Source organism: Aotus nancymaae, unplaced genomic scaffold (assembly GCF_030222135.1).
Source record: "Aotus nancymaae isolate 86718 unplaced genomic scaffold, 86718_ANA_hifiasm-v0.15.2.pri h1tg000040l, whole genome shotgun sequence".
Lineage (NCBI taxonomy): Eukaryota > Metazoa > Chordata > Mammalia > Primates > Aotidae > Aotus > Aotus nancymaae.
In genome coordinates, this window is record NW_026988454.1 from 105,343,261 (window position 1) to 105,368,401 (window position 25,141).

Consider the following 25,141-nt stretch of genomic DNA (forward strand, 5'->3'; position numbering starts at 1 on the left):
AACCCTATTGTGAACTGCGCATGTGAGGGATCTAGGTTGCAGCATTCCTTACATCCTTATGAGAACTAATGCCTGATGATTTGAGGTAGAACAGTTTCATCCCCAAACCATCCCTCCACCCAACCTCCTATCCATGGAAGCTGTCTTCCACCAAAACCAGTCCCTGATGCCAAAATGGTTGGGAACCACTGCCCTACATCATCAGATCATATACTCAGAGGATAAGATGCAGGCATCAGGCATCAGGTGTTGGTGTTTTTGTTTTTGTTTTGTTTTTTTTGAGACAGGGTCTTACTCTGTCACCTAAGCTGAAATGCACTGGTGCAGTCATAGCTCACTGCAGCCTTGAACTTCTGGACTCAAACAGTCCTCTCATCTTATCTTCCTGAGTAGCTGGGATTACAGGCTTGTGGCACCATGCCTGGCTAATTTTTTTTTTTTTTTTTGTAGAGACAGGGTCTCACATGGTACCCAGGCCGATCTTGAACTCCTGGCCTCAAGCAGTCCTCCTGCCTCAGCCTCCCAAAGCACTGGGATTACAGGTGTGAGCCACTGCCCCCCAGCCAAGTATTTTTTATAAGTTTTCTAGATGATTCCAAGGTATAGCCAAAATTGAGAATCACTAGCCTAGGGTAATGGCTCTGACATTTATCTGACTGTAAAATTACTTGGGATGTCTGTCCATTTGGGTTTTCCAGGAAGCAAATATCAAGATGGAATTAGAAGTGTAAGAGATTTATTGGGGGAGATTCCTGAGAAGGACAAAGTAAGTGGCATCTTTAAATAATCAGGCCTCAAATCTAATGACCCTGCTCATCGTCTTGATGAAAGCAGATGTAGGTATTTATTGATATATGAATGCCATGCATTGTGCTATTGATGAGGGTTCATTCAAAAATGAATTGTTTTATTGTTGTACCTTTCAAAGAATTTACATTATCTAAAAAGAGTGGGAGGGGCCTCATTTATGAAAACACATCCTTGCAATGCAATGTGATAATTTCTTGATAAGACAGTTTATTTTGTACATTTTTGTGTTATGAAAAAATTATTTCATTTTAAACCACAGATTTGCACAGGAAGATCTGATCACCTGGAATTAGAGTTGGTACAGAAACCAATTCATCTCCAAAAATGTTGGAGGAAGATATGGAAGTTGCCATAAAGATGGTGGTTGTAGGGAATGGAGCAGTTGGAAAATCAAGTATGATTCAGCGATATTGCAAAGGCATTTTTACAAAAGACTACAAGAAAACCATTGGAGTAGATTTTTTGGAGCGACAAATTCAGTATGTACTTGGCTGTTTTATTCCTTTGGCTTTGATTTATGAACTACATCCAAGACTCATTGGAATAATAGTTAATTACAGTCCCTTTCGAGGTGTGGCAACTAGTGGCAGTTCTCGTGACAGTGATGGTGGTTTTCAGTTACTCATTACATATGTAACTTTATCCTTTTTTTTCTTTCATCTCTTCCCTTCTTCTTTCATTTTTTTTTCTTTTTCTACCCCCCTTCCCATGTTTTTTTCTGTCTCATATCTGTTTTATATTTATTGGTGACATCTTGGGCACATCTTAAACACAAATTGATGTTTGACTCCAATGAGATTTCCAACTGCTATTTTCTTTGGAATGAAAGTTATATTATGGGCTTTTTTTTTTTAATTAGAATGTCTCTTCTCTTTGAAACTGGGCAAGACTATATGGAAGTTACAGAATTAATGGTTTGCTTTTACTCTAAAGAAATAAGACAGAACAGATTTGGGAGGACTAAATTTGCCTATGGAAAGGAAATCCTGCCACGCACAGTGGCTCACGCCTGTAATCCCAGCACTTTGGGAAGCTGAGGCGGGTGGATCACCTGAGGTCAGGAGTTTGAGACCAGCTTGGTCAACATGGTAAAACTCCGTCTCTACTAAAAATACAAAAATTAGCTGGGCATGGTGGCTCATGACTGTAATCCCAGCTGCTCGGAAGGCTGAGGCAGGGGAATCGCTTGAACCCAAGAGGTGGAGGTTGCAGTGAACTGAGATCAGGCCATTGCACTCCAGCCTGGGTGACAAGAGTGAATCTCTGTCTCAAAAAGAAAAGGAAATCCTACTTTAGGAAATTCATTTGGATTCTAAAACACATTTAGGGTAATATTTTTTGTCATTAGTCCTGAGAACTTCTAAGGATATTTTAAACCGTAGCAGACAAAATAAAATGTATTACGCAAATAAGAAGCATCACAAACCTGACTTACTGGCCTACCTTTCACTTTAACGATAATTGTGTTTATCATTTTAAAGATTAATTTCTATTTGTATTCTGTTACTCTTTTTAAAATTATTTCCATATTTGCTTCCTCTCTTAGAACATATTTTAAGTCTTGATAATGTTTGCTTTTTGTACTTATTACCTGAAACCAAATAAATATTTTAAGTATATAGTTGATCTTTATTATTTATAGATTCTGCATGTTGAAATTCACCCACTTGGTAATATTTATTTGTAACCCCAGAATCAGTATTTGGAGTGCACTTGTGGTCATTTGTGGACATACACAGAGCAGCAAAAAATTGTTGCCCACCATGCACTTTCCCAGCTGAGGTCATCAAACAAGTCTGCTTTCCTGTTTCAGCCCCTCATACAGTAAACACATGTCCTTTGTGTGTTCTGTTTAATGCCATATTTTTTACATTGTGCTTTTTCTTGGTTATTTGGCTGTTTAAGAAGGCTCCTAAGTGTCATCTGAAGTGCTGTCTAGCATTCCTAAGTACAGGAAGGTTATGATGTGCCTTGTGGAGAAAATGGATACCTTAGATAAGCTTTGTTCAGACATGAGTTACAGTGCTGTTGGTCGTGAATTCAGTGTTAATGAATTAACAATATATATCAATAAGTTGTCTTTAAACAGAAACACACATAAAATAAGGTTACATACTGAGCAGTTGATGAAAATGTAACCAGGGATTCTCAAGAACCTAACCCTGTATTTCCCTTAGGAGCAGTGGTTCAGTATTTACTAATTCAGTGCTCACATTGACATTATAGAACATAACTACTCTGAATAATGAGAATTGACTATATGACAAAATAAAATTAAATTTAAGGGCAACCAGGGAGCCAGGGAAGTAAACTGCTTTTTTTTTTTTTAAGACAGAGTTTTGCTCTGTAGCCCAGGCTGGAGTGCAGTGGCTCAATCCTGGCTCACTGCAACCTCCGCCTTCCAGGTCCCGGTTCCAGCAATTTTCCTGCCTCAGCCTCCTGAGTAGCTGGGATTACAGGCACATGCCACAATGTCCAATTAATTTTTGTATTTTTAGTAGGGACAGGGTTTCACCATGTTGGCCAGGCTGGTGTTGAACTCCTGACCTCATGATCCGCCCACCTTTACCTCCCAAAGTGTTGGGATTACAGGCATGAGCCACCGCGCCTGGTCTTTTGGTTTTTTTTTTTTTGAGACAGAGTCTCCCAGGCTGTAGTACAGTGGTGCTCTGCCTCCTGGCCTCAAGCGATTCTCCCACCTCAGCCTCCTGAGTAGCCGGGACTACAGGCATGTACCACCACACATGGCTAATTTTTGTATTTTTGGTAGAGATGGGGTTTTGCCATATTGGCCAGGCTGGTACTCAACTCCTGGCCTCAAGTAAGTGGCCCACCTTGGCCTCACAAAGTGCTGGGATTACAGGCGTGAGCCACCACGACTGGCAGTAAATTGCTTTTTTGTCTTCTTATTCTCATGTTACACAAAGGCACCAGAACCCTTTAGAATGACCTAGGGAAAGAAGAGCAAGCACTGACCTAAGGGAATTCCCCTTCCCAAAAACGTTAGTCTTAGACCACCACTACCTTTGACTGTGTCACAGAAAAAAACATGGCAGATAAATCCAAATCATATGGGGAGCTATAGCTTTGGGGGAATATTTTTTACTATTTTACTGTTGGTAATGATATCAACCTCTGACAGAGTGTTTCAGGGTGAAACTGACAGTGTACATGTGGTTCCCTGACTTACGATGGTTTGACTTACAATTTTTCAACTTTAGCATGGGTTTATTGAGACATAGCCCCATCATAAGTTGAGCATAAGGATTTATAATAGTTCAGTTTATGTTTTTTGACTTTACAGTGGTTTAATGGGGTGTGAAATGCATTTTTGACTTAAGGATATTTTTGACTACAATATTTTCAGCTTACAGTGGGCTTACCAGGAGTTATAGTGCTTGTAAACCAGTGGGTTTATTGGGACATAACCCATCGTAAGTCAAGGAACATTTGTGGTTTTAATATCTTTGGATTTGAAAACGAAAAATATACACAAAGCTATATTACCAAAAACATTTTCCTTTACATGTGAAATAAATTCATCTCTTGTTTTAGAGTTAATGATGAAGATGTCAGACTAATGTTATGGGACACTGCAGGTCAAGAGGAATTTGACGCAATTACAAAGGCCTACTATCGAGGTAAAACACAGGATTGATTGATTTATTTTGTTTGGGCACATTATTTTGGCTAAATAACTAACTTTGCTTTCTTTGTTTCTTAAGTGTTTCTCTTGAAGAATCGTTAAAATAATTTCAAAGTATTTTTTAAAACCCCAGTTCATTATTCTTCCAAAGATTTTGTATAGTGGCAAATAACACCTGGTACCGTAGACAGTTTGTCTGTGCTTTAGAATTATATGACTCATGTAGGTATTCCCAGACCAAATCAGGAAGAAACTGTTAAATGCCTACTTTGACCCCAAGAAAATGACTGTATAATCAGAGAGTGGAAGCTAACATATGAAAAAGTAAAGCCCCAGCAAATAAGATGGCATATTGTTAGGACACGTGAAATGGCATGGTAAAGCCTTTTCAGTGCTGTGGGAGTTCAGAGAAGTATGAGATACCTGTGAAAGGAAGGAACCATGAGTGAAGAATTTAAGGCTCTAAAATGTGGGCTGAAATTTCTTAAAAGGCTAAATGAAACTCCTGAATGGAACTTAAAAATTTCCTTTAACATTTTCCTATAAACTTGTCCTTTTGGAATTTAAACACCATTTTCAGTGTTCCTGTAACTCAGCTGCCAATAGTGATTGAAGTGACAGAACACAATAACACAATCTTGATGGAATACCATATAGCATTATAGCCTGTTGATGCCAAGTAAATATTAATTGATCATTCATATTGACAAGTATTTAATACTCTGCATTTCACAGATGCTGTGGGAGATACAAAGGCACAGCCGGTATACTGATTATCCCTTCTATGACCTCCCTCTTTTCTGAACTTTTCACTGTGTTGTAATTAAAACTTGTTTCCTAAAGACACAATTTCCCCTGCCGCCTTCTCTAAGCGAGGCTTTTTACCCCTATCCTTGCCTACTCACATTCTATAGGACTTAAAGGATGTTGGGCAGAGGGTATCTTGTTTCTCACTACTGCTTCCAAACCATTCCTCGTCTCTTCTCCTTCAAAAACCTGGGCACCTTGAAAGTCCAGGTCATGAGATTTTTACCCACCACTAATGCCGCTGCTTACCATGGTCCATGGACTTCCTTTATACTCCATCACCTCCTTTCTGATAACAATGGCCTCTGGCTCAGTTTCTTCACCACAATTGTTTGGGTTACTTTTTCAAAATTCAGTCTGTTTCTTATTTCCTTGTTGTTTTCAAGGCCAACAATTGTTTCATTACTCCAAAATCTAAACCTCTATAGTCTCCCACTCACTGACCACTACTGCCTGTGCTTGTGCTTGCTAATTTTAATACCCAGACTCTGTCTTGAAACCATCAAGAGCTTCTCTGTTGATTGACCCTAGCACTTTTTAAATATGACCTTCCACATGGCTTTACTTCTTCCCTTCCTCAACTTTGTTTTTCTAGTCCTGTAAGCATTTGCTTGCAAGGACCTTTAACTCCCTGACCTCAGCTCTCTGCATAATACTTGCTCAGCAAAATGCCCAACCCAATTAAACCCAACTGTCTACCAATCTACATCCAAGCACCTGAACCATATAGAGACTATCAGACAACCATCAAGACTGAACTTTGAAGCTACCAGCACATCTTAATGAGTGCATAGTGCTGCCAGACACTCTCAGTATTCTTTACTCAAGTCTCTGTCATTTTCCAAAAGACCTCTTTTGTGTTTTCTCTTGCCTTAACTTTGGGGATCCCTTCCTCCTCTCTACTCTCTGCTGATTTCTTTGCTTCACTCTTCTTTGAGACAATAGATGAAATCAGTGAAAACCGTTTTATCCTTCTCATTACCAAATCACTTTCTTGGTTAAAACTCTTCAGCATCATATAACAGGACTTTACAACAGTGTTTCTCCTTGTCTGCCTAGCATCATCTGCTGATTCTTCACTTGTACTTCACCCTTGAGAAATCGCCCAATTTTTTCTTTCCTTTTACACTATACCTGGAATGCTTTCTTGTCTTACTTGACCTTCTGCCTTCAAGCTTAACAGCTCAGAAGTCTCTGAAACTTTTTGTGGCTCTCATTCCTGAAAAGTTAATAATTTTTTAAGCTAATTCAGTATTTTTATTGCATTTATCACTCTGTAGTAATTGCATATTTATTTTCCCTAACAAATTATGAGTTACTTTAGCTTCTGGCCTATGGAGTGGTAGGGTTTTTGTCTTTGTCTCCCCAGCCCCATTGCATAGCACCTGTTGGCTCATGTGAATTCAGGTGTCCTTAGGAGACAGTATCATTTTGGTCAATTTTTTTTTTTTTTTCTAAGACGGGGTTTCACCATGTTGGTCAGGCTGGTCTTGAACTCCCGACCTCAGGTGATCCACCCGCCTTGGCCTCCAAAGTGCTTGGATTACAGGCGTGAGCCACCACGCCCGGCCGAATTTTTTTATAAAGTGAAATTTTACTGGTTCATCACACAGTCTCATTTTACTTATCAGATGCTATAACTTTATTCTGTGACCTTAAGTAATGGATGAAATTATTTATGTGTGTGTGTTTGTGTGTGTGTGTGTGTGTGTGTGTGTGTGTGTATGGCTTCTTTGTCTTAACTTGTATTTATATTGATATAACATTTCTTGGAAACATATCTGAAAAGTTTCCTTTAAGATAATTATCTTTTTTACTTCTTAAATATATATATATACACACACATACACACACACACATACCTTTAATACACATTTGCTGAATAAAACTGCAAATCTAGAGAAACAGTCATGGGGGCAACCATAAACACGACAGATCCTACTTTCCTGAGGCTTCCAGTTCAGAGAGCAAATATCTTTAAGTGAAATAATTTATAAATGTATATGTGTGTGTGTGTGTGTGTATAGATAGATAAGTGTATATATACATATGTTTACATTTATAATATATGTGTATATAAACACATACACATATATATTTGTATTTATAAATATATATATACATTATTTCACTTTAAGATATTTGCTCTCTGAACTGGAAGTCTCGGGAAAATGAGATCTGCCTCGTTTATTGTTGCCCAGATGACTGTTTCTCTAGATTTGAAGTTTTATTCAGCAAATGTGTATTAAGTGTCTCTGTTGTTCTAGGGATATAAGTGTCTCTGTTGTTCTAGGGATATAATATAAACCTTGCCCTGGCTTCTTTGTCTTAACTTGTATTTATATTGATATAATAACATTTCTTGGAAATATATCTGAAAAGTTTCCTTTAAGATAATTATCGTTTTTACTTCTTAAATCTCCTTTTGTTTTCTCCTTTTAAATCTACTCTTTGGTATCATAAAAATTAAAATATATTCTATCTTGTACTTAGAATGCTAGTAGTTGAATGCTAAACAGTGCTAAAGAACAGATGATATGGAAGCAGTTATGAGTTATTTTTTCAAAATCTCTTTAAACATCCTGTATTGAAAGATACAGGTTTAATGAAACTGAAATAATATGTATACAATGGAAATTCTTCTGACTTCTTCATGGAAGTCTTCTTTAATATGTCACTTTACCCAACTTGAAAGGGAATCTATGTTTGTGTGTCCTGGATTATCTGAGAAGCAGTACTTGAAAATAGAACAGATATATTGAATAGCAGTATAACAGTGTATGTCTCTTGAAGAAATCTATATATATGAAAGTTCCAAGTGACCGTGTTAATGAATTTTTAGTACAGTTTCATATAAACACATAATTTCTTCTTTTAGACAGGATTTACCACTGATTTTATTGAAGCAGCTTGCTTCTTCACTGTATTTGCAAATTTATACCAGTTACATAAAATATATATACTTGAGAAATAGGGTGAATTCAAGTAACTTTTGAATATATAGCATATTTTTTTCACTTTTGAAAATGTGGGATTTATTATAACAATGGCAACTAAGGTTTAATAATTGTACTAACATATAAATGATCAAAGAAGTTGCCTTTCTAAATTGGCATCAAGGGAATTTAACTTCCATTGCCTGCTCTAAAAAACATTTTGGTTTCTTGCTACCACTACTTACAACTGTATTTACTGTGTACTTTAAGGCTTCCCATCCACAGTAGCTTTGGTTATTTTCTGTGGCTGACAGTTTGGATCCTGAGCACCTGTATCATGGTGTAAGGTGGAGAATTATGTTTTTACTACCCCAAACCCTTCTTAGAATAGATGGTATTGTTTTTTCTCCCAAAGCTCTGTCACTCAAGTAGATGGTATTTTTATCAAATTATGAATTTCATCAGCGTTGACGCTGTTGATTAACAGGTCATAAATGTACAGTTTTATTCTTGAGTAAAGGTTATTTGTATTTTTTAATGGGGTTATTACCCTACCTTCCCCACACACTCAATAAATAAATAAATAAGTAAACATAAAACCTAGGTGGAAACACCAAAAAGAAGTAGGATTACTTGAGATTTTTGTTATTTTCTTTTTATCTGCTGAACTTTGTCCTCTAAATTCTCTGCATGAAATGTCTGTTCATTTTTTTTTTTTTTTTTTTTTTTTTTGTTGAGGAAATAGAGAGGCTGGGCTATTCCTTTCTAAGCTTTTGACAGTTTGATATTGCAGTATTACTTTTTAACCAATAGGGTTATTTTTAGATAATATATTTGACATTATGTATCTATAATTTAAAAGGCAAAACTGGCTAGGCGCAGTGGCCCATGCCTGTAATTCTAGCACTGTGGGAGCCTGAGGCAGGCAGATCACCTGAGGTCCAGAGTTTGAAACCAGTCTGGCCAATATAGTGAAACCATATCTCTACTAAAAATACAAAAGTTAGCTGGGTGTGGTGATGCACACCTGTAATCTCAGTACTGGGGAGGGTGAGGCATGAGAATAGCTTGAACCTCGGAGGCAGAGGTTGCACTGAGCTGAGATCATGCCACTGCACTCTAGCCTGGGCAAAAGAGCAAGACTGTCAAAAAAAAAAAAAAAAAAAGAGCCTATCTTAGTAATTTAACTTGTTTTTAGCCAACTATATTAAAATGGCAAAGAGGGTGAAATACTGAGATAGGTCCTCAGTTTCAGCTTTTTCTAAATGGTAAAAAACAAACATCACAATACAATATGATTTAAGGAAGAAATAGCAATTATACATAACTTTGAAAAACAGTATATTTAACATTCTTTTATGTTTTCCCTTTGGGGAGCCCTTTGGGGTTCCATTAGAATGTATTTGGTTGCTGACAAGAGAAAAGGAATTTCAAACTGGCTTAAACTATATAGATCGGCTGATTTGATAGAAAAGTCTGGACATAGCATCCCTTTTAGTTGTTTGTTCAGCCTATAACCTTAGTGATTCTCCTGGCCATGTCTCCTCCCTGTGTGGGGTATCTCCTCATGTTGATTTCCCTTTGGGTTGCAAGATTGTCACCAGGAGCAATGAAAGCCACACATTTGTTTACATCCTTGGGGAGAAAGGGTTACTTACTTCCCATAGCAGTGGTTCAGATGTCCTGAGCTTTTCTCTGATTAGACCACCCTTGATCTGATTGCAATAATGAAAGGAATGTGATTAATTGACTTGGATCACATAGTGCTCCTCACCACCATAACTCCCACCTCCAGCAGAGGATAGGTTTAGTCTACCTAAACTACATGGCCACTATACAGTGGGGGAAAGGTGTTTTTAGGGAGAGATGCCACTTAGGCAATCAGACAATATCTGCTGCTAGTACAGATTTAGATAGTGATGAAATTAAATCAAAATAAACGTAGGAAGAGAGGGTAAAGGCTAAAAAAAATGAAATAAGACACAAATTTGATGGTAGAAACACTATGCCATGGCTCACTGATTTAAATCCTAGAAATGTATTATTAATGATGCATAAAAATCAACAAAATTTTTAAAAGAAAAATTTTATTATAATTCATTTAAAAGACCTATTATTCCAAAGCCATTGCTCAAAGGTATTATTATGGACTTGGAATGCTGGCTTAATTGTATAGTGAGACATGTTGAAACAAGACTGTCTTGTAAATAGGTTACAACAGAGCACAGATTAGGAAGCCTCCGGGATCCCAGCTGTCTTCTCTAAAACTTTTTAGAACGTCTACTCCAAGCAGTAGGAACCAATGCTTTTAGTTAGTACAGAAAAATACAGACAACATAAAATAGATTTTTGTCACAGTTTTTTACTGCGACTTTGGTTTGTAGGAGAAGAAAAATACCTTTTTTCTTCTACTCTTTTGGTCCTTGATTGGATCTCTAACAAAAGACAGATTAACAAGAGAAAAGCATATGAATTTATTTAATGTAAGTTTTATGTGACAGAGGAGCCTTCATAAAGAAACGAAGCCCCAAAGAAACAGTTAAACCTGAGCATTTTTATACCAGGTTTTTAGGAAGAGTGCAAAGTCATTGAAGAATGTGATAGGACAAAGCTAAGAGCAGTAAACTGGGGGAAACTTAGCAAGATTCATCAGCAGAGGTTCATTCAGATTCCTTTTGGTGTCCCTTTCTCTTCAGAAATGAGGATGCTCCTTTCCTCTGGGTATAGGGAGGTCACTTCTCATCTGAGGGGCTTAATGACCTCCTTCAGGTAAAAGTCAGAAAATCCTTCCTTTCGGGGGCCAACGTGGGCAAATTACTTGAGGTCAAGAGTTCAAGATCAGGCTGGTCAATGTGGTAAAAACCCATCTCTACTAAAAGTATAGAAAAATTAGTTGCAAATGGTGGTGGGTGCCTATAATCCCAACTAACTAGGAGGCAGAGGCTGCAGTGAACCAAGATCATGCCACTGCACTCTAGCCTGGGCAACAAAGCAAGATTCTCTCTCTCAAAAAAAAAAAAAAAAAAAACCACAAATCAAAAAAGAAAATCCTTCCTGAGTTTTATGACCTGCTTCAGAGGAGAAGGGGCTGGGGGGAGATCAAAGTGACCCTCCTCTTCTGCTGTTTTCTCAAATTCCTTTAGCCTAAAATATTCAGTACGTCATTTTAGGGTAGCACGTCCAAAGCCCTATTACTGGTATGTCTTGGATGCGGTTCATCTCTGCCCCTATGAAATGCATGAGCATTCCTCACCCTACCATTGAGGGAAGCACGGTTCCTTCCTGATAATGGCTCTCTGCTTTTTGTCTGTTGGTTTTGATTTTTCACTCTCACTTTCAGTCATTGCCTATTTCTCATGCTTGAATCAAGGCACCACTAATCCAAAATGTCTCCCAGTTGCTGGAAATACATAACAGCTTCCTTAATTGGTCTTGTCGATGTCCGTTCTTTAAGGTTTAAGATGAAGGAGGTGGTGATAGCACCCTCATCCATCCTACCACACCTTTTCGCAGGATAGAGCGTTTGGAGTACAGTACTTCTAAAGAAATTCTTTACAGATCCTCTTTCTTTCCAACCCCCTTCTCATAGTAAAAAAAAAAAATCTTGATGTGCTTGAGGGAGTTCGAGTTGTGTAGCAGGATTACAGCCATTTGCTTTCTAAATTCTGCAAATAATCATCTGTCTCATAAATCTTGGAATCTGGTATTTGTTACATGCTTTATTGGTACCTCAGTCAAAAAAAAATTTTTTTAAAGGGGTTGAGGGGAAGCGATCATCTTTTGAGCTTTTTAAAATAAATATCAGAAACGGCTTTTTGGTCATTAGGATTTTTCCAGACATAGAAGAACCATGAGGAATCACAGTTTGACAAAGGACTTTATCTGTTTGGATGGACTTTATCTGTATGATATTCAGTTACGGGAAATGGAAACGAGCGATTGTCCAACATTTGTCAGAATTACTGTAACCATAAAAGTAATCCATAAAAAGTAATACAGTTGATTTTTTTTTTCCATTTTAGTAATATATTTAGGTTAAATCAGAAAGGGGTTGCAGCATTTGATATAAAGGCTTGGTACCAGGTAAACCATCCTGCTTTGGATATTTGTATATCATTCTTTCTAGAGATTGTAATTTATCTTGGGACTTATTTTTGCAATCTTATTTCAGATTTTTTTATTCCTGCAGTTCTTGTGTTTTGATTTTGTTCTTTATACTGCATAAATCCGTTTTTCTCCTGTGGTTTAATAGTCATACATTCTCTTATTCTTCAGTTGAATTGCCTTTAACTTAAGCCACTTAATGTCTTAGTTTGAGCCTCTCCCTGCCCTTCCACTGTCCCATGTGGGTGGGGGTGGTTTATTTGGGACATGGTCCCAGGAAGTAGAGTGAAAGACTAGGGAGAACGAGGCAAAGAAGGGAGAAAACCAATAAAGGGTTCTAAGTATCACTGTGGGTCACTGGGGCTCAGTTTCCCCGAGGAACCATGAAGAGAGGCCTCAGGAGCACACCAAGGGAGGCTGAGGTGTCAATCCCACCCCCCAGAGGCATCAGTTTCCCCTTGGGGATGCATGAGGAAAGCCCCCAGCAGAACAGCAGACCCCCTGCAGCATAGGCTGGAGGTAGGGCAGGAACACCTGGCACTGGAACTGCCCTCCAAAGCTGCACTGAAGCGACCAAGGGGACAAGGACGGAGGGGAGGAGGGATGTACACACGGCCACAGGCATCTGTTGCAGGGTTTATTTACCTCCCTTGATTATATAAACATCTTCCCTTGTTCACACAAGCATTTTGGCACATTCCTGCATTTCTTTCATCTCTCCCATTCTGTCCCCTGCTAAATAATTTTGGGATTGTTATGGACATACTTTATCTTTTGGTCTTTTATTTTTTAAATAACATTGAGCTTTTCTTAATCATTCTTACTGCACATATCTCTGGCACTGTCTGCCTGTCTGCTTGCTTGTTTTCCATCACATATGCTTCCTCTAAGAGGTTTTTTTGGTTGACTGTCTGAGATCTTGAACACTTGGAAATACCCTATTGGGCCCTCAAATTTAAATGGCAGTTAGCTGGACCTAAAGCTGTAGGCTTAAAGCTAATACATTGAGTTTTATAATAAAGAATAATTTCTTTTTTTTTTTTTTTTTTTTTGAGACACAGTCTCATTCTTTTGCCTATGCTGGAGTGCAGTGGCACAATCACAGCTCACTGCAGCCTCATCCTTGCAGGCTCAAGCAATCCTCCCCGCTCAGTCACCTGAGTAGCTGGGACTACAGGCATGTGCCACCACACCTGGCTGATTTTTGTATATTTTGTAGAGATGGGGTTTCACCATGTTGCCCAGGCTGGTCTCTGAGCTCAAGCGATTCATCTGCCTCGGCCTCCCAAAGTGCTGGAATTACAGGTATGAGCCACCGTGCCCAGCACAGTTTCTTTTTTTTGTTTTGTTTTGTTTTTAAAGATGGGGTTTCTCCATGACGGCCAGGCTGGTCTTGAACTCCTGACCTCAGGTGAGCCACCCGCCTCGGCCTCCCAAAGTGCTAGGATTACAGGCGTGAGCCACCACGCCCGGCCAGTTTCTTAAAATATGATTACATAATGATTTTTTATTTGTAGTTGAGGTAAATATTACAGCTCGAGTAAATACAAGTTTATTTGTCAGTATACTCATGTGATCTCTTCAGTTTTATTTTTTCTTAAATTCTGACAAGGTCTTGGGGTGTCTTTGTCTCTCTCTTTCTATATTTTGCATAATTAATTATTTGGATTAAAACCTATTTTTAGGTCAGGCAGTCATTCACACCTGTAATCTCAGCAACTTTGGGAGGCTGAGACGGACAGATTTCTGGAGCTGAGGAGTTTGAGACCAACTTGGGCAACACTAGGAGACCCCATCTCTACCAAAAAAAAAAAAAATTAGCCATGCACGATGGCATGCTTCTGTAGTCCCAGTTACTCAGGAGGCTGAGGTGGGAGGACTAATTGAGTCCAGGAGGTCGAGGCTGCAGTGAGCCATGATCCTGCCACTGCACTTCAGTTTGGGCAACAGAGTGAGACCTTGTCTCAAAAAAAAAAAACACAACAAAAATGAACCTTCTTTTTTTACAGTAATAGCAAAGTGCTGTTTTATTCTGTGATCTTTTGCTTTCTACAGTATTCCCTCTGGTAATATGTAGATATACAGACTATTTTTGGCTCTAGAGTGTCTTAGATAGCCCAGGCACATCTTGAGTCTTAGTAGAAAACTCTTCTTATACCAGAGGGATCTGTAAGGAAGGAATAGTGGTAAGAAAACATGCCTTGATTTCAAGAAATCCTCTTGACCCCCAGGATGGTATCCTCTTGTTTACATGTCTGTTTTTATCACCATGCTACCTGAATCAATAGCTAATAATTTATAAAACTCCTTCTAAGAGGTTTCTGCTTATTTTTAGTTTTTGATATTATCAGCCTAAAATGACAGTTGATGGTTAAAATACTGTCAATGGATAACAGTATGGGTGGAAATTATACAGTTAAACAGGGTAAAAACTAAGTCCGCCCCCCATTTTATATATATATATATTTATTTATTTATTTATTTTACTCTTGGCATTGGCTCTCAAATTATGTTCCTTAGGATCACTGGTATTCTACCGAAATAAAATAATACAATTTATTTAAAAACTGAATAGAATGAGCAAATTATGATTTCTTCTCATAAATTTCTCTTAAATCCATGCTGAAAGAAATTAAGAAGCAAACTAACAAGAATTTGGCAACACCTCTAATCATTTTTAGTTTATCATTCTCTCTAGCTTTTATAATGGAATTAAATCAGTATTTTATGGTATTCCAAAAAGAATGTGTATGGTTTTGAGGGTACTGTGACAGTTGAACATGTTTGAGATCCATTGTTTTTGGTAAAAACTGGCTCTCTGAGTTAGAAAATACAGTGTATAAGCTGAAAAGTAAAGAAGAGTGGTACAAAGATGAGTTCAACATTTATTTACATAAAAGTTGTTTTGAATGGATAAAAGTTGTCCCCATTCTGCATGAGATTGTTTTATTAATGTAAATAACATTTTTATTTTGTGAACTTACAGGAGCCCAGGCTTGTGTGCTCGTGTTTTCTACCACAGATAGGGAATCTTTTGAAGCAGTTTCCAGTTGGAGAGAGAAAGTAGTAGCTGAAGTTGGAGATATACCAACTGTACTGGTGCAAAACAAGATTGATCTCTTGGATGATTCTTGTATAAAGAAGTAAGATGGCTACTTTTGGGGGAGGAGGGACAGTAATTCTATGAAGTTAAGACATTTTAATTTTTGCCTAGTTTTACAGGATCTAGGAAAATTTCTATTATGTAACATTTTGAAGGTTTTAAATTACTTAAAGATTTTAATTTACTTAAAATTTCTGTGAACTTTTCTATGTGACTGGTTTGAGTTAAAAAATTCATTCTGATTCATAAGTAGAGAAAATTGAAGGAATAAAATTTGAAGGCTCTTTTAGAATTCTAATCTCAAGTCTTTGCACAATAAATCCAATTTTTCATGTTAAGTCAAACTTTAATATAGTAAGAATGTTAAGAAAAGCATTCCTAGATTTTATAATATCCAGAATAAACAGCTATCCTATATTGATGAATTTTAATTAAGGGTTCAGATTCATATTGTTTTGTATAGTTAGAACTCTTAGGCTCAAATTTGTGAACAGAATTTGGCATCCAGATAATTTCTGTTTATAAATATTTACTCATTGCATTATTAATATTTTTGCTAGCTTTGAAAGTCTTTGCTTGGTTTTTACCTTTTTTTTTTTTGGTCTTCTGTTAGTTGTTTGTTGCTGTATAACAAATTAGCTCAAAACTTAGTGTCTTAAAACAACAAACATCTATTATATCACAGTTTCTGTAGGCCAGGAATTTGGGAGTGGCTTAGCTGGTGGTTTTTCATGAAGCTGCAGTCAAGATGTTGACTAGGCCTGTTCTCACAGAAAGGCTTCACTGGAGCTGGACCATCCATTTCTGTGATGGCTTATTCACTCAGCAGGAAGCCTTAGTTCCTTGCCAGATGGGCCTCTCCTTGGGGCCGCTTAAGTATTCTCACAACATGGCGGCTGTTTCTGCCAGAGTGGGTGATCCAAGAAAGAGCAAGACAGAAGCCACAGTGTTTCTTATGACCCAGTCTTAGAAGTCACATACTGTCCCTTGCATTGTACATTATTGGACTCCCAAGACCAACCTTGATTATAGCGTGGGAGGAGAGTACACAAGAGGCTGAAGACCAGAAGCCAGGGGAATAGCAGAGCCTATGGGGCACGGTTACTACAGTCTCTAATGACGTTAATATCAGGAGTCCACAACCAGGAATCCTGATACAACTGAAAATAGGAGTACAATTGGAGATACAGTCATTAATATACTGACTGTGCCTTTAGGCAGCAAAACTGTTTCATGAACAGTAAGAATAAAATAAGAATTCACTGTAAGATTTTCAGAATGTAATTAAATACAGGTGTTCTTAGGCAGAGAGAAAATTAAAGTATAAAGAAAAGTGATATTTTCTTATTTTAGGGCTAGAGATTAATGACTTTATAGAAAAAAATCTTCTGTGTACACACAGAGTATAATAGCTGGTGTTGATTTCTCAAGAGTAGTGAAGACTAAAATCAGTTCAGCACTAAGTGAAAACGTAGCTTTCAACTGGTTTCACTTAACTGGGCATTGATAATCAAGCTCCTTTAAAAAGAAATAACGACCTGTAATCCCAGCACTTTGGGAGGCCGAGGCGGGCGGATCACGAGGTCAAGAGATCGAGACCATCTTGGTCAACATGGTGAAACCCCGTCTCTACTAAAAATACAAAAAATTAGCTGGGCACGGTGGTGCGTGCCTGTAATCCCAGCTACTCAGGAGGCTGAGGCAGGAGAATTGCCTGAACCCAGGAGGCGGAGGTTGCGGTGAGCCGAGATCGCGCCATTGCACTCCAGCCTGGGTAACAAGAGCGAAACTCCGTCTCAAAAAAAAAAAAAAAAAAAAAAAAAAAAAAAAAAAAAAGAAATAACGAAAATTTTCTGAAAGTCTGATCCACCTTCCCTCCCTGCTCTGCCAAACTGTATTCAGTAAATGTAATTAAAAGTGATTTTTTGGCCGGGCGCGGTGGCTCAAGCCTGTAATCCCAGCACTTTGGGAGGCCGAGGCGGGTGGATCACGAGGTCAAGAGATCGAGACCATCCTGGTCAACATGGTGAAACCCCGTCTCTACTAATACAAAAAATTAGCTGGGCACGGTGGCGCGTGCCTGTAATCCTAGCTACTCAGGAGGCTGAGGCAGGAGAATTGCCTGAACCCAGGAGGCGGAGATTGCGGTGAGCCGAGATCGCGCCATTGCGCTCCAGCCTGGGTATCAAGAGCGAAACTCCGTCTCAAAAAAAAAAAAAAAAAAAAAAAAAAAAAAAAAGTGATTTTTTAAAAAAAAGCTATCAGAAGGTACCTTTGTAAAGCATTTTTCTTTAATTGCTATGCAGTGAGGAAGCTGAGGCACTGGCAAAAAGGTTAAAGTTAAGATTCTACAGAACATCAGTGAAAGAAGATCTAAATGTGAATGAAGGTAAATTGCCTTTAAAAGATATATAGTGCAAAAAGAAATTTTATTCCTATGCTTTAAAAATTGTGTTGTTTAAAAATTGTATTTATAACTAGAACAAGATATTTTTATTGGCTAACATTAAGTAGAATTTAAAGCCTTTCTACTTCTTTTTGTTAGTCCTTAATTATTTACTAATGCCCTTGAATACTTTTCATCCTGGTGAGGTTTTCTATTTTTATTATTATCTTTGAAAAATCTAAGCTATATATGTGTCAGAGTATATGCATATATGTTTTTTATTGATAGCTGTTAAAAATAACTCAGTTGTTTTAGACCTCCATGGTAGTCGATATTCCACTAGTTACAATGACTTTAAGTTGTTTAATAGTATTTCCTAATTTAAGAAAGTGAAATTAGAGAAAGATGATCAATTAGTTTTTTCATTCTAGAATTGTTACTTATTAGGTTGCAACTAGATTTTTTCTTGGATCTCTATTTTGGATACTTTTCTTCACCTAAAGAAAGTAGACATCTTTTCAAGACTGTGTCTGTTTAGTGTTGTTCAGTATTAATCATTATTCGGATACTTAAAATAGAAGAACCAATCACTATAAGTATTATTTCACTTATTTACTAATAAAATACCATGTACGTTTGTTAATATTATCACTGTACTTCTCAGATATTGCCCAAATAATTTTTAAAAGTTGACTTTTTAACTAGATTATGTGCTTCTAATTCTAATTTAACTTTAAATTTGTTTAGTAAGTATAAATATTATAAATATTATAGATGATGTGAAATAACATATTTACATGCATAAATAATTGACCTGGTTTTGGGCGTTTTCTTTTTATTCCAGTTTTTAAGTATTTGGCTGAAAAATACCTTCAGAAACTCAAACAACAGATAGCTGAGGATCCAGAACTAACGCATTCAAGTAGTAACAAAATTGGTAAGTACCTAGGAAATTTTAGCCCATGTTTATTTGGTAAATTTGTTTTCCATTCATTATTATTTACTTTTTAAAAAATATATGTGCTCATTTCTTTCAGAAATGTGATTTAAAAGTGATTATTAAACAGACAAGTCAGTGATTATTAAACTGATGAGTATCAGGTCTCTTGTTAAAAGGTATATTGAATTAATGGGTTTTTTTTTTGGCCATTGAATTTTATAAATTCATTTGACAGATTAAACACAGCAGAGATAAAGACATTTTATAAAGATCTGTCCTTTATATATAGGAGCTTATGACACTTGTTCTTCTGAATCTATACTTATATTGGCTCTTACCTTTTTCCTTTCTTACCATCTTGCTTATTACCCATTACTGATTTTGCTTTTTCTCATGTTAAATGCTAGCAAAACTTTAGCATTCCCTGAAGAACAAGTGTGTTATGTTCTCTTTCACAGTAACTGCCTGACCATGTCTCCCGTCTTACTTTGGATTCCAGGAAAATGAGAGCCTTGCTGCCTCTAAAGCTTTTGTATATTCTCTTAAAGAATTCATATCTTTTTTCCATTCCCCTTCACTACATATATATAAACAAACACATTATTTTCTGGACCTGTTTTAACTAGATTTTTTTCTGAGATCTGGCTTTTTTTCCTGACTTGGCCATTTTCATTGCATAATTCCTCGCCATCAGAGACCTCAAATGCCTTGTGAACACAGGACACTTATAATAAGCCTCTACCTGGTGTGGTCTCCTTGACCCCACTCTTGTCTTCTTCATATCTACTGTATAAAGCTGTATCTAATAAGACTCATTGTGGAACAAAGTAAATGCAGAGTCTCTTCATTCAAACATTTAAAGATGGTTTGGCCCTTCCTTTGTATAGCCTTCTGCCCCACCATTACATATATGTATATGCCATTTACTGGTTCTCTCAGAGGTCTTGATCTGCACTGGGTATGCCCCATGCTTGCTTTCTTCTTCACTGTTGGTCATTTTGTTTCTTCTGTTGAGAATGACCTCTTTCCCATCTTCTGTCAAAGAACAATTCATTCCTCGAGGCCTTTCTAGAAAGCTCTCAGTTGTATATCTGCCTGCCTGAAGACAGCCTCTTACTCTTTTTCTGTTTTTTTAAAGAAACAGGGTCTTACTATGTTGCCCAGGCTGGGCTTGAACTCCTGGGCTCAAGTGATCCTCCTGCCTCAGCTTCCCAGTGTTGGGATTACAGGTGTGAGCCACTGCCCAGCCTCCGTCTTCTCCTAAAAGAATAGACATCTAAGTCTAGGGCATTGCCAACTGTCCAGTTCTGCCTTCTTCATGTAGTTTTTCCTTTCTGATGTATCAGATGCAATGTGTCCTTCCTTTGAACCTTCTGTAGGATTTTGTATCTCTTTTATGACTCTTAATATGTAATGTCACATGGCATCACTTGTTTACTGTCCTATTACATTGTAAACTTCTTGTGGGTGAAAATTGGTCTTAGTCACCTTTGTATCCGACAGTATCTCTGGCCCAGAATTTTGTGTGTCATGGATGCTAAATCATTCATAAATTGGAGATTACATTTTGTGAATAGCACGGTTCAAAATGGAAACTATAAAGTTCTTTAGCTACTCATCACTTTTATCTGTGGGCCACTTTATTACTGTTTTACCATAAGTAGGAAAAAACCTATCTTACTAGTATTAACACAGAATCTCATAAATAGCTGGTGTGGTGGCTTGTGCTTATAATCTCAGCTATTTGGGAGACTGAAGTAGGATTGCTTGAGGCCAAGAGTTTGAGACCAGTTTAGACAACATAGCAATAGCCTGTCTCTTAAAAACAAAAGAAAAATTAGCCGGTGGGACATTCTTGTGCCTATAGTCCCAGTTACTCAGGAGGCTGAGGCAGGAGGACTGCTGGAGCCCAGGAATTCAAGGCTACATTGAGCTATGATTGCACCGCTGCACTTCAGCCTGGTGACAGAGCAAGACCCCATCTCTTAAATTAAAAAAAAAAAAAAAAAACGAAAGCCACACAACTCACAAATACTGTTACTGTTAACTAAAAGTTAGGTATTCTTGAGGAAGTGATATGATGTGAAGTTAATAAGTTATTAAAATTACCGTATTTACTGATTCCAAATTTCAAAAATAAATTGTCAAAAGATGCAGAACAGTGTATAGAATATGCCACAACTTAGGTAGAAAAGAGACTATATATGTATTTTAGTCTATATATGCATGAACTATATCTGGAAGGATAAGTAGGAAAAGTGGTAACATATGTACCCTTAGGGGAGGAAAACTGGCAAGGGGTGAAAGTCCCGGTGAAAAAGAGCCTTAATGTGACCTCTTTTCTTGGGGATGGGGGACGGAGTTTCGCTGTATTGCCCAGGCTGGAGTGCAGTGGTGCGATCTTGGCTCCCTGCAACCTCTGCCTCCCTAGTTGAAGCGATTCTCCTGCTTCAGCCTCCCAAGTAGCTGGGATTATAGGCATGTGCTACCACACTTGGCTAATTTTTGTATTTTTAGTAGAGATGGGGTTTCACCATGTTGACCATGATGGTCTGGAACTCCTGACCTCGTGATCTGCCCACCTCAGCCTCCCAAAGTACTGAGATTACAGGTGTGAGCCACCGCACCCAGCCAGGGTGACCTCTTTCATAGCCTTTGAACTTTGTAGAATGCGTATTAGCTATTAAAAATAAAACGAAAACAAAAGCTTTAAAATCATAAATCCGTGCCCATTGACATATGAATGGATAAGCAAAATGTGTTATATACCTAAAATGGAATATTATTTATTTACCCTTAAAAAGGAAGGAAATGCTGCAATGTTCTATGTCAGATGAACCTTGAACTAAGTGAAATAAGTTGGTCACAGAGAAACACTGTATTATTCCATTTATTTAAGGTAAAGTAGTTAAAATCATAGAGACAAAAGATAGAATGGTGGTTGCTAAGGCCTGCAGGGAGGGGGAATGGTGAGTTACTGTTTAATGGGTATCGAGTTTCAGTTTTAAAGATGAAAAGAGTTATGGAGATTGACGGTGGTAATCATTCCACAACATTGCATATGTATTTAATACCACTGAACCATATGCTTAAAAACAGTTAAGATGGTGAATTTTGTTGTATTTTACAATTTTAAAAACTGTAAGTATTTGAAAATACTACTGATTTTACTAACAAGCTGGATGCAACAGGTGACTCTGAGGCATGTCAGTGCCAATCACTGTTTTCCCTCAATTTATACAGGTGTCTTTAATACATCTGGTGGAAGTCACTCGGGTCATAATTCAAGTACCCTCAATGGTGGAGATGTCATCAATCTTAGACCCAACAAACAAAGGACCAAGAAAAACAGAAATCCTTTTAACAGCTGTAGTATACCCTAAAATGTTTTGGGAGGAAAAAAATTGAATTTACATTGTGCAATTCAGTAAGAAACCCATCCAGCTGTTACGGTATGTTACAAGGTTTTCAGCAGACTTTGCACCTAATGGCTCTCTGAAAGTGACAGACTTTTAAATATTGCTCTGCAGTGTTTTTAAGAATGTAGAGTGAGACCTCTGGTGGAAAAATTACTGCCCTGTGGACTCCTTTAATTTTTTTTTTTACATTAGATGAAGCTTCTCCTATTTTTAAAGGAATGCTCTAAGAAATTTCAAAATAGGTTTTGCTAAATTTTAAATGCTGGAAAACATAAATGAAATGCCTAAATATACTGTTACAGATTTTAATACTGTGGATCAGGAAAAATAGCAAGCATTCTTTTCCTCAAATTGGTCATCTGGCTTTTCTACAAAATAGTATTGAATCTGAATACTTTCACAAAAGTAATACTGAAAGATCTAAATCTTGCCAGACTGCATTAGTATTTTGGCATTAGTACCTGTGCAATATCTGTGTCATGTAGACTGTGAGGTGTGCATGCAGATGTCTGGTACTGGCATCAGCTGAAGGTAAGTGCAGTATTTAAGAAAATATACATTCTAATTAATTCACTTTTAAAACCATTTACATATTATGTATATGTTTTTATTTTCAAAACTCTACACATATATTTTGCAAAATGAGCTTGGGTTTAAAAAGTGCTTTGTGCCAAAAAATATCATACCTAATTTTTATAGTGCTTTACTATCAGAATTTTTATTATTATATCTATCTTTTAAAAGCAGTAAGCAGTTTTCCTCTGTGACAGCATAGAAAAAAGAGGAGTCTAGGAATTTTAATGCTAGAGCATCTCCTTGGTGAGCCCTTATTGCAAAATCTGTGGTATAATCACCCATAAGCATAGTGAGCTCCTGCTGTCATTAGATCAGCCAAAGCCCCTTAAGAAGGTACACAGCACATCTGCAGTCATTCAGGAGGTCCTGTGAAGTGTGGTGGTGCATCTAACACCTTTTGCTGCTCACTAACTCAGCTTTGCACTTACAGGATTATACTAACCATTTTTAAAATGCACAAAAATATTATTATTATTAGTCTTAACCCAAATTACAGATTTTACAATGCCCTGCAACTCGAAACCATTCTTTTTATACTTTTACATGGTACTTTAAGATGATCACTTCCAAATTTCTCTAACCTTCAGTTTCTAGAGCACTGTCTGAAGAGCTGTCAGTCCCACATATGAAATCATTTCTTTTATAAAATCATTTCATATGTAATCATGTGTCAAGGCACAAATTTTGTCAGTTGGGACAGTAGCTTTCCAGCTAAGATAATTGCATGCACTGTGTTAAAACTGATTATCATTTATCAATGGCTTTATTTTTAACCTATAAATAACCCCTTTCAATATAACTGGTTTTTACAGCATTTCAAAGTATGTAAAAATAACTTTTCTGTTATTAGAAAATGTGTCATGAAGTCATTTTTCATTATTTGTACTAAAAATGTTTTATGTATTCCTTTTGTGTTTTCTTTTTTAAGTCTTCCATCTGCACCCCCCTCATCCTCCTAATGTTGAGAAAATCAAATTTCCTGGGTGTGTCCTTGTTAAGTGATCAAAAGTAAATGTTCTCTTTGCCATTTTAGATTGAAAAATAATAAAAATATTTAAAAGAGTAAATTTTCGCTTTTCATTATATTGAAATGATCTGCATCATCTATTTCACAGTAATATAAAATGTTTTTTCTGTCACCAGTTGTCACCACTTGCATTGCTGACAGTGGGATAGGTGTTGGGGTCAAAACCCAGTTCCTAACAGTGGACACTGCTAATCATTCATCTTTTCCACTCTCTTCAGATGATAGAGTCTCTTTAATTCTTGCACAAATTACTATTTATTTTGCAGCAAATAGTTTTTTGGTCTTTCTTTATTGGTTGGTAGAAGAATCACTTGTTATATGTGTTCTGGTTATTTTTCATATTAGTTATGTGGATAAAAGTATGTTACCTTTCTATATTAAAGTAATCTGAGGATAGTTGCAGTTACTCTAATATTTGTAATATAATTTTATGTACTTATTTTTTTTAAATAAGAACTGAGAGAGATCTGTTATACATTTGAATTTTTAATTTGCACTGCTGTATTTGAAACCTAACCATATTCATTTAAGATAATTAAGTAGGCCTGAAAGCCATATGTTACTCAATTTAATCAATTTTTAAAGCCTTCACAAATTGATATTTTTTCCAACACCCTTCATTCTCTTAAATAATTTTAACCTTATGAAACCATATGTACTAAAGAAAAACTTTTTCAAGATTCCAGGTTACTGTGCATTTGTGCTGTAATCTACTTTTTTAACATTACGGCTAATTTTTTGCATACAAACGTATCATCACTGTGGAATAACTGCCATATTTCAGAGTTCCTCAGGTTTCCTTTTCCTTTTTCAGTCTCTATCAATTAAATACTATACAGAATAGCCCATATAAAGCAATATAGTTAAATAAAACCAGGTTAAATGATTTCCTTTGTATCTGCCCAAAGTTGATAGCACACATGTACTTTTACTAAGTAAACTAAAACTACCAAAAAGAGGATGAAAACTTTCCTCACTGTGGAGTGGAGTTTTAGGTGGTTGCTTTAGAAGTTGGTAATGTAGTGCTCAGAAAGAACTCTCAGTAACACGTACTCCTTGGACCTGTGACTTTTAGGAAATGGGACCTTTTCTGAAGAGCTTAGAATGGGGAGTTGGCCTTAGGACCTAATGTCCCAACTTAGTGTTGGACCCTTTTAATAGAAGATATTGTTAATTATTAACATCCTTTTCAAAACCTTTGAAATAGTTACTGGTAACCTGGTAAAATGTTCCCATTAATCTGTCATTACTCTGTTTCTCTGAAAACAAAATTAACTGATGAGGCAAAAGCTAGTTCCACGGGGCACCTACCTAATGAACAGGACTTACTCAGTTTTAACTGTTAGTTAAGAATGTCATGTGTATTATAGTCACTCCTTAGGTTTTT

The 25,141-nt window shown here is 37.0% G+C and overlaps 2 protein-coding genes across 2 annotated transcripts in view; one reads left to right on the plus strand and one right to left on the minus strand.

Moving 5' to 3' along the window:
* PRIM2 (DNA primase subunit 2) overlaps positions 1-25,141 on the minus strand; it is a 462,179-nt gene that overhangs the window by 422,138 nt on the left and 14,900 nt on the right. The window lies entirely within an intron of this gene.
* On the plus strand, positions 1,052-24,870 carry RAB23 (RAB23, member RAS oncogene family). The gene is made up of 6 exons (XM_012441556.3): positions 1,052-1,289; positions 4,366-4,451; positions 15,290-15,446; positions 17,713-17,795; positions 18,637-18,729; positions 21,976-24,870. The coding sequence occupies exons 1-6, from the start codon at positions 1,135-1,137 to the stop codon at positions 22,113-22,115; spliced, it is 714 nt and encodes a 237-aa protein (XP_012296979.1). The 5' UTR covers positions 1,052-1,134; the 3' UTR covers positions 22,116-24,870.